This window comes from Camellia sinensis, chromosome 4 (genome assembly GCF_055761805.1).
Source record: "Camellia sinensis isolate YWXY chromosome 4, ASM5576180v1, whole genome shotgun sequence".
In the NCBI taxonomy this organism is placed as follows: Eukaryota; Viridiplantae; Streptophyta; class Magnoliopsida; order Ericales; family Theaceae; genus Camellia; species Camellia sinensis.
The window spans coordinates 29,097,687-29,109,124 of record NC_138964.1 but is presented as its reverse complement, the minus strand read 5'-3'; the positions used below and the strand labels follow the sequence as shown (position 1 = coordinate 29,109,124).

The following is an 11,438-nucleotide window of genomic DNA, read 5'->3' as shown; positions in this document are numbered from 1 at the left end:
TTTTTTAACTTATTTTATCTTTTTATAAATATTTTAACCTTTTAACTTCTCAACCCAACCTACCAAAGGAATTTTCATGGATAATTTATATTTATATGATTCCAATATTGAACCTTAAGTAGCTTTTAATTAATGCCAGCCAAGGTGTAAATTGGTAGTCCCAAAGAGGTCCTTTTTAGTTCGAGTTAAAATAGTTAAAAAGTAAAAAAAATTAAAAAGTCAATCTATTCAGATTAAAATAATCAAACAAATTAAAAAATCAAAAAGTCAATCAACATCTCATATGAAGGCTGAGAGAAGTCAAACCCTATTTTGATCTCGATACATTCTGGTATATTAGGGCCCGTTTGGAAATTAACGTTTTGACTTTTTTAAGAAAATTGTACAAAACAATATTCCTTCCATCTCAAAATATTAATTCATTTATGGATATTCTAACTTTTTCGATATTATAATTATTAAATTTTAAAAATATTAACTTTCAAAAACTATTCTTTGATAGTATAATTTTGTATAATGTTAATGTTAAAAAATGACAAAATAAAAAATTTCTTTACTTGGTTCCACTTTTCAAAAAATTCTACTTTTTTTCTGTATTTTTTTGTTTTTACTGAATTTTTTTAATATTTTAAGTAAATTTTTTTTACTTTTTAGACATACCTAACATAAATATACCTAAAAAGTAAAAAAATTGTGAAAATTTTTTTTTAAAAATTCACTAAATACCAAAAATATAAAAAAATACGAAAATTCAGTACATTTTTTGTATTTTTATGTATTTATTAATTTTTTAAAATATTTTTTCATAATTTTTGTACTTTTTAGATACATCTAAGTAAAGTGTATCTAAAAAAGTAAAAAAAAATATTTAAAATTTTAAAAATATTTACTAAAGACAAAAAAATAAGAAAATTAAAAAATTCAATTTTTAAGAAATTTAATTCAAAAAATTCAAACCAAACATACTGTATGTTATCTTAGTTCTTAATTTTTAAAAATAAATTAATATTCTAAAATAATAAAAAAATTAAATAATAGATTAATATTTTGAGATAAAAAGAGTTAGAAATTAGAATAATATGACAATTTAAATTTATTTATTTATTTATTTATTTATTTTTACTACAGTGGCAATGAAAATCGCTTACGTGCTCCCTATTCACGAAACGTACGGTATGAATTTATGGCTCAATTCACAATTGATGGGAAATTAACGCAATCCCCAACGAGGAAGATTGTTTATAAAAGTCGTTCCCTGTAGTAGGGCAGGGCATTCTCTATTCTTGCAGAGTCAAAATTGAACCATGAAAGTATACAGCGAAACAAGAAGAAGCAAAAGAAAGCTTATCATCGGCTGTACTTCCTCGGAACATTCATTCGCTGCTGAATTAATTGCCAACAATTCAGATCTCCTAACACAGATCCTAATCCGAGTCCCAGCAAAATCCCTAATCAGATTCAAGTCGGTCTCAAAGCAATGGCTCTCTCTCATCTCCGACTCCCAATTCGCCTCCGACCACGCTCGCCGAAATCACCATTCCTCCATCTCAGCCCTATATTTCTACTCAAAACGTTGGTCTCCCGAAGAACAACTCGAGTCCGTATCAATTGCTGGGCACCGAACTCTTCTTCCCACACTCTCTTTTCTCGATGGTGTCGTTGTATCAACTTCTGCAATTACGATTGAACGCTCTTGCAATGGTTTAATCTTGTGCTCTAACGGTTTCAGAAAACCCCCATATATTGTTTGTAATCTCACCACAAAGAAATTCTCACTTCTTCCTGATATTGGTCCCACTTCATCTGAATCGTGTCGTAAAAATGCTGGTGCTTTCTTGGCTTTTGATCCTGCGAAATCGCCTCACTATAAAGTTTTATTGTTTAGTTACAGTTATGTTAATAATGGAGACTGGGTTGAAATTGAAATTTACAGTTCGCAGACTTCGTCTTGGAAACATATTTCTGTGCCTGAACCGCGAGGTGTGCGATTCATGTTCAGCGTGTTTTGGAACAGAGCAATTCATGGTATAAGCTATGCGAATGTTCATGCTCGATTTGAGGTTGAGGAAGAGAAATTGATACAAACCCCAAACCCTAAAATCCATTCTTATGATAAGATTAGGTATTTTGGAGAATGTGGTGGCGATTTGCTTCTTATTCAGACTCCTCAGCGTTGTGCTATGGAATTCAGAATCCTTCAGATGCGCAGGGATTACTGCGAGTGGATTGTGAAGTACCGGGTCAATCTTAGACCCATTTTATCTGTATTTCCTAAGACAGAACGCAAAACCATAGTCACATGCTCTGAGTTTAATGTGCTGTGTGTCGTGAAAGGAGCAAATGAAAAAAATTTTACACTGGTGTTAGCTATCCGGGGCAAAGTTATTTCTTATAATGTCAAGTCCAAGACATTGAAGGAGCTTCATGATTTATCAACAGATGATCTTGATGATTGGGGAGCAACTTGGTGTAATACTACTTATCAATTCATTGAAAGCCTATCACCTGTTTGATCATTGTCCTACATGTTTCTACTTCTTTCTTCCGCAGATGGTAGGTCCCTCAATAAGCTGTTCTATATTTCTATCTGTTCAAGTATTTGTTATTGTTAGTTTCTTGGTCTGTGATGCTATGCTACTATCATCTCTCTATCTGTCTAAGTATTTGTTATTGTTAGTTTCTTGGTCTGTGATGCTATGCTTCTATCATCTTTTGATGTTTAGATTCTGTTTTAAGCTTGCATTACAAATAGATTCCTCATTCATCAATTAACGTTGAAATACAACTGATGTACATAGCATAGCTCCTACTGTCACTGTGATTATCAATTTTGTTGCTTTATATGTGAGCCCTGTTTTGACCACAGTAATTCATTCACTCAAGTAAGATTTAGATTGTTCTGGTTACCAAAGAGGGCATGTTAAACTCATTCACTTCCTGGTTTTAATAGTTCGGTGGAATGGTTTTAAATGCTCAGGGAAGGAGTAGAATATATTGAAACAAAGTGTTTTGAAAAATTGTTGGAATTTCATAATTGTCATCAACTCAAAGAAATCAATCCGCTGTTTGCAACTGCCATTAATTATTAGTAGTTCCTTTTCATGAGTTTCTTCTTTCGTAAAATGCTTCTCGTAAGACCTTGCTGCTTCACTAGTTTTTCCAGAATAAAATGAATTTCCTTAACAAATCAAGAGATTTAGGCCATGTGTGATTCCCAAGTTTAATAGTGAGCGTATTAATAATTCCATCAAATTAGTGTGGTATTTACTATCCAGTTGGATTAGTAGGGTAAATTATTCCCTTGTCCATTGTTTGATTTGCATTGGATAAGAAAACATATGAATTTAGGATTACAACTATATTTATTTTCTTTTCGAATCTTGGCCTCCATCAATGTTTCTTCACAATCTTTACTTTATCAAAATTTCTTCAGAAACATGGTTTTGAAAAAAATTATAAATAAATAAATAAAAGCAAAATAAAAATACAAAATACAAAGATCACGTTTGGTTTTTTTTTTTTTTTAAATATAGACTAATTTGATGAAATAAATATCAAAAAATATTTTAAAATTTTTAAAACTTATTTTTAGCCTTCTAAAATATAAAATTATATAAAAATAATAAGTTTTTTAATTTTTAGTCAAGGGTAAAAGAGTCTTTTTATTATATTTTCCAACTCAGGAAATATAATCTCACTTATACCTCATTACTAATAATCCTACAAATTTGTTGGATTAATTATCCATTAGATTTATAATTCTAAAATAAAATTTCAAAACAAACACAAGATTATTGGGTCCACGGATTAATAATTCTAATCTCATACTCTTATCTTGTTAATCAAACATGCCCTTAAGGTGTTAGTTTACATAGGAACCAATAATTGTGTTTACAACTGTGCAAATAACAATTAAAAGATAAATAAATAAATAAATAAATAAAAAGAGAGAAGAAATAGAGAAGCACAAATACTACGTTGGTATAATTTGTTTTAACATGCAATTGCGATTTAAAAACCGTGTTCAAGTTTGGAAGTCTCAACTTGGTCTCTTCACTTGAGGGTTGGATTGATTCTATTAATTTGGTCTACGTTGGTGTTGTTTGAGTTTTCAGTTTGTTTTTTATTGGAAAATTTCAAAGATCAATTGGACGATAGTTAGCTCTAGAAATTGAATATGGTCGGTCCAATTTGAGAAACATGTATATTGAATCTTAGTTTGAGAACTGCAAATTGATTGTTTTTTTTTTTTTTTAAAGTTCTAGAAAAGTGGGTTGTAGTCCTTGAAATAGCATCTTACAGTAGGAGCTAAGTTCGATTGCCAACTTCTGCTAGCTGTAAGTTTTGGTATGTTTAGCGTTGTACTTTGATCGAAATCTCATTTTAGTCTCTTAACATTCAATTATGACAGTCAGCATCTTACATTTTCACATTTGGTCAATCCTATTATTGTAACCTTTTCATTTAATAGCTTTTGCTTCAACAGAAAGAAAAAAAAGAAAAAAAAGGGATGATTAATTTTCAAAAACACATTTTTTGCACACTTTTGTTTAGACAAACATGATAAAATGAAAATATTACAATTATTAGATCTACTTAATTTTTTGATGAATGATATACATGGACGACCTTACAAAATAAATAGTTTAAATTATCAAAATAAAACCGATGATGAGCCCCCGACTCGGGCAACACCTTTCAATCCAAGTATGAATTGTACAGAAGCTCAATTCTTTTTTTCTTTTCTTTTCTTTTTTAGTTATTTGCATTTTGGTAAGCCACTAAATCATATGAGCGATGATACAATACACACCCTTCAAAAAAAGATGTACCATATGCAAGTTTTATAGCCAAATCACTTTTTAACACTAACTTCATAAATTATAATTAAATATTTTTCATACATATCTAAAAAGCTTTTCAATTATAATTAAAATTACAACCACAAGAGGAGAAGCAAAATTGTTAAATGTCTATTGATCTGAATTTTAGACTTCATATTTTAGATACAAAAGGGAAGCAAAATGTTAAATATGATGAAATGTCGTAATTGCAGATACTATAGAAAGGTAAAGACTGCTCATAAATAATTGATCACCCAAGTCAATTCTTCAAAAAAAATAAAAAAAATAAAAAATTCATTGATTACCCTAACTAAATAAATTACGTAATACTGTTATAAAAATTATATTTATGTATTATATTTTATTTATTATTTATTGGAAATAATTTAAATAGGACTTATTACTCATGTCTACCATCAATGCAGTATTATTATTATTCCAAATAATAATGCTATGGAAATTATATTTAGGGAGAGACATCTCTCCAATTGGAAAAAAATCAATTAGAGAATGTTGTTGAGTCTCAGTAGGTTTATTACGAAGCCTACGTCAATAATTTGAATCATTCAATGTGGAAGGCTCGTCAAGTACTTCATTCATGCAAAAATATGTTGATTGGATATCAATAATCACTTAATCAGATCATATTTATGTCAACAATTTAATTTTAAAATTATACTTACAGTTAATATAAATGTGAAAACATAACATAATTAAGAGATTAAAATGGAAATTTTTTTTTCCCCTAATGATCAAATTGAAAAGTAATCCATACTTTGAAGGGGAAAAATTGTAAACTATCCTATTTATTAACGTGGCCAATTCTTTAATAATAATGCTATATGTATCAATTAATATACTAATTAGTGTATTAATAGATGATGTGACATAATTTTAAAATTTTTGGATATTTGTAATTTATATAATGGGTAGGATCAATAATAATGTTATAACACTAGTTGATACACTAGTTAATGCACTAAGGTGCATGTAACACCACCAATTGAGTGGTAGCAGGAGCATCCCCCTTCCGTCAAAAGATATATACATTAGTAATAGAATACTATTGTTGTTGATTTAAAAAAAATTAAATCAATTGATAAGGGATTTTTATTGATAAATCTCATTTAGGAGTGTTCTAACCAAAGAAGTCCATGAAGGAAATTTGTAACCTATTTAGTCCCATTTATTTATACTTTTATTCCATAAGGTCCTCTTTCTTGATTTATACTATTTTCTTAGACTCTTATACCCTTATATTTAATCTTGATATATAATACACACAAAAAATAAACATGGATATTGATTGTCATTTTGTTCTGGTAGTTCCCATGCATCAAGATGTTGACTGTCATTATATTCACATTAATTTGAAATGAAAATTTGTCATTGTGTTGTCAATTGGTATTAATATTATTTACACACCTATATAATATTGAATGGTGAATACGTTTTCACTATGTTCATTACCATAATGTGAATATTCACACTTTTGTTAGCAAACTGCCATACTCCAAAAAATGAATAGAAGCTCAATGTGAATGTTCATATAGTTCATATTCCAAAATATCAACACCAAATAGACCTTAAAACGCACATATATATATATATATATATGGTGAATCAAAGTTAGCAATACAAGAAATTATATAGTATTGATTTACAAGCAAGCTAATTTGTTCCAATATGTCAAAACTATTTGTACTAAATTGTCTTAAATGTGGGTGCGTCCAATAATTGCCAAAATGTGGTTTGTCTCAGGCAGCCAAGTTGCGGTTTTGTAAACTTTGTGGCTTTCATTAATTTCACCAAGCCTGTCATGCGGATTTGCAGTTGACACGATGCATGTCAACATTTATGCAGTTAGCTGCAGCTGGGCCTTCATTTTGACATGATATTCGTCCCTTTTTCGCTTGTGTGCAACGTCTGTTACATGGGGCATACACATTAACATAATATTCATGCAATACAAAAAATCAACTGAGTTTCCTATTTCCTACTATGAAAACATTGATGCGAACATTTGAAATACTGATGTAAACATTCACATATCTGAGCACAAGTGTGAAAATTCACATCTTGGGGCACTGATGTGAATGTTCGCATGTATGGACAATGATGTAAACATTCACATCTGATAAAGGATTGAATGGAATAGGGTTAGATTTTGCATTTGTGTTAGCATTAGCACAAATTTATTTGACATGTATGTTCACATTCAGACCACAAGAGTGGAGAATTGCATTTTTTTGGTGACAACAACAGTGTTGAAAACATCCACACCATTGATATGAACATTCACAGGGTTGTTAACATCAACATTGAAATGCAGCTTACAATATAACGTTAACATCAATAGTAAAGATGTGAATATTCACATGAATGTGGATATGAAAACAAAAGTAATAGTGGAATTAATCAAGGTGTGAATGTTCACATAGGCCACTGAGGTAGCACCAACATATGTAAACTTCTCCTATTGACAGGAATAAAATTTCACAACATAAAGGAAACATTTGCATATTATCTCAACATCAATATTCACATAACCACATTCACCAAACCCATGTGGCCATTCTTTTAGCAATAAGTATAATGTGAATGTTCACTCTAATATTTACATGAGTCCTATTGTCAATAATGTCATAACGTCAGAAAATTCTAATTGAGCCACAATTACATCAAGACCAGACCATTATGTTAAAATCAAGTTGGCTTGCATAGTGTCAACATGCATAGAAACACATTGACCAATGTGAATATTCACACAAACATTTGAGACTACGAAACTGAGAATAAAGCCGATAATCAACAAACACCATAATGTAAATTTATAAAATGGCTAGCCTCAGAATGTGAATGTTCACATTGGTTGTTACTCAATAACAAGAGAAACAATATGATATTATTATTTACAACATGCCTATAAGAATTCACATTGAATTAAAACAGGGTTGGCAACCATCCAAAATTTGGGCTGTAATTATTTGATCACCATGAATAACCAACAACACTAACAAGTCCGACATTGACATAAAGGGGGCGGGGATAGGGAGTATTACAAAACAATAATACATGACAAGATAAAACCAACAACAGTAACAGAGGGTGTAAATGTTTACATTGGTTCCTAACCATGATGTCAATGTTGACATCTGTTTTCACTCAATAACTTGCCAAAATGATGTAAATATTTACATCGTCTTAAATCATCCTGTAGAAACAATTTACCTTTAATAGTCAAAAGATAGTGGAAAATTTGGGGTTCTATTCTAATTATTAAATGACCATCAACAATCAACAACACCGACATTGACAGAGGGGGAAAACAGGGATTTCATTACCAAATCACAACCACAAACAACATTAATAACAAGTTAATGTAAATGTATACATCAGTTTATTTGATTTCTATTGGACAAAAAATCAACAACACCAACATTGACAAAGAGTGAAAATAGAGAGTTCATTACAAAATCAAATCCAAAAACAATAACAATAATAAGTCAATGTAGATGTATACATCAGTGATTTTATTAACATGTGAAAAACAGAGGGTGGAAGGATGATGCCTACGTTTGCTCCTTTTTGTGTAAAGGGGGCTAGAAATACCCAGAATTGAGGAAAAACAGTCGGCCAGCGACAACCACGGAAGAACCAAACACCCTTCTTTCAATGTAAACCTTTGTAGTGGTGAGACGAAGTGGAATAGTAGTGGCCGGCAACGGTGGGCGGCGGAGGATGACAGTAGGATGGTGGTGAAGCGATGTGAAACCTAAGGTTACAATTTGGGAGTTTTGGGGGGGCAACAATGACAGTTTTGGGGAATGAATGATTTGTGGAGTGAAATCTGGGAAGATATGGAATATGAACAGTTTTGTTTTGGGAATGGAATAGGCGTGTTCGAAAGGGAGGGTATTTGGTCTTACTACATTGAATGAGACCTAATGGGATAGTCAAAAATGGTTTGGGTTTTATGGTAAAAAACTCTTAGAAAAAAGATTTATCAAAAAAGCCCCCATTTGATAATTGTAATTTATTTAATTTATTATGTTAATTATTAAAAAAATAGTGATAATTGTATTTTTAAAAATAAATTATTTATATTTTATGAAAAACATGATGAATTAAATTTATTACAATTATCGGATCGATCAATTTTTTTTTATGAATGAAACATATAAAATATCTGACGAAATGAATAATTTTAATCACTAAAACGAAACTCATGATAAATTCTACAAGCTCAAACAACACATTCTAATCCAGATTATGGGCAAGAGGGAATCTGGCATCCTACAACTTATTATACCAATGTTTGCTTATTTTGGTTTCGTTTGGGAAGTGGGTTGACTTTTTGACTATTTTAGTTTGGGCTAAAATGTTTCGTTTGAATTAGATTTTTTGACTTTTTTTTATTTTAATTTTTATAAGAAAAAAAAGTGACGCAGTTATGATTTAGATATGACATTTTATCTTATTAATTTTTTAACTTATTTTATATTTTTATGACTATTTTAATCTTTTAAACTCCTAACCCAACCTACCAAAGGAATTTTCATGAATAATTTATATTTTGGCGAATTACACTGATAGTCTCTATAGTTTGGGGCTCGTGTCATTTTGGTCCCTGACTTTTCAATTGTAACATATTTGACCATGAATTTTAAATCTTGTTCCAAATAAGAACAATTGAAGACACCATTACGTAATTTCAAGGGCAAAATCGCCAATTTGATAAAATATAAACTAATTTGACCAAACTAAGGCCTAGTTTGGGAAGACTAAATAAGTGCACTTTTTGACTTTTTATGAAATATGGGTTGGGTTTGGGTTGGGTTTGAAGTGATGTGTTAGAGAGGTGATGTGACTTAAATAAGATGATGTGATTTAAATAGGATAGTGACTTTTTGACTTTTTGTCTTTTTTGCCTCATGCCAAACTTGGCCTAAATATCAAAAAAATATTTTAAAATTTTTAAAAATTATTGCTATCCACCAAAGATAAAATTATATAAAATTGATAAATCTTTTAGACATTTATTTATTTATTTTACCAAATTAATTTTTATTATATATTTGGATGATGATCATGTAATGGATAGTTGTTAAGTTTTTAATGTGTGATTGATATATTTAATATGTGAAATGTTTTTAGTTTTTGATTTTTTTCATTTGATGGATTGATTTAATAATGATATCAAAGTTGTCGCAATATTTGACTTTTGTAAAAATAGAAACTAATTTAATGAAAACAAAAACCATCACCCATTACATGATTATCATCCAAATACATAATAAAAATTAATTTGGTAAAAAAAATAAGTATATATCTAAAAGATTTATCAATTTTACATAATTTTATCTTGGGTAAATTATAAATACATCCCCTGAGGTTTGCTTAAAATACGAATTGCCCCCTGTGGTTTGGAAAATTACAAATACCTCCCTGTCAGAATTTTTTATTTAACAAAATTAATTGAACAAGTGAAATTTTTAACTGTTCACCTATACAGTAATAAAATTATCTGAATTATTAATTCAAATAAAATTTTAACATTATTAAAAACCGATAATTAACTTGATGATTTATTAATAAAATGATCTATTTGTTTTGAAATTAAAAACCTTAGGGGGCATAATGTAATTTCTAAAACAACAGTGGGTAATTTGTAATTTAGGTAAACTTCAGGAAGTGTGTTTGTAATTTACCCTTTTATCTCTAGTGGGTAGAAATAATTTTTTTTAAATTCAAAAATATTTTTTTGACATTTATTTTTGTCAAATTAGTTTATATTTTATCAAATTGATGATTTGCCCTTGAAAAATCCAATGGTAACTTCGATTGTCCTTATTTGAAACAAGATTCAAAATTCAAGGTCAAATATATCACAATTGAAAAGTCAGAGATTAAAATAATACAAACCCCAAACTATAAGGTCCGTTAGTGTAATTCACCATATATATTTGTGGGTGATGATTTCCGACCACACAACCAAACAGAGAACAAAGCTTGAGAGCACTCGGCAGAATAGATTAAGCCAACCACTTGTCAACAAGAAGATGAGAATACCGCAATAGTTCATCCACCTGGGGGCATTCCGACGATCAAGTCAGTCAACTTATCTCTCAAAGATATTAAACAAGTACTCAATGCATAAGTCAGAGCATACCTTAGACCCATAGAGGTGCCTCACTTTTATAAGGATCAGTGTCTAACTTCCCCTAGAAGTCTTATTTCATGGGACTCTATCCTTTACGAAGATAACATCTATCACAACTCACACTATTCAGATTAAGATGAACTTTCTCAAGAGTCACATCTCTATCCAAATAGGTAGCTTGATGCCATCTAGGACTCTTGTCCTTTATCTGAATTTTGACATTACTGCATCATATCTTGGCAATATCACAACAACCTTGGCATTATGGCTTGTAACGCCCTCAAAAAAAATAACATTAAACCCATCAATATAGACATGCATGGATATATAAAAGTTCCACATTCTTTTATTTATCAGAGTTCCATTACCAAAAGTATTACATGTTAACGACAAAAGCAAATGCCCTAAAGGCTTACAGCTTTCCAAGTTAA

General features: G+C 30.1%; 1 protein-coding gene across 1 annotated transcript; it reads left to right on the top strand.

The window, feature by feature from the left end:
• Positions 1–1,133: 1,133 nt before the first annotated feature.
• On the top strand, positions 1,134–7,016 carry LOC114273666 (F-box protein At5g07610). The gene is made up of 2 exons (XM_028215458.2): positions 1,134–2,553; positions 6,606–7,016. Exon 1 carries the CDS (start codon positions 1,305–1,307, stop codon positions 2,511–2,513), a length of 1,209 nt encoding a protein of 402 aa, XP_028071259.2. The 5' UTR covers positions 1,134–1,304; the 3' UTR covers positions 2,514–2,553; positions 6,606–7,016.
• The last annotated feature ends 4,422 nt before the right edge of the window (positions 7,017–11,438 follow it).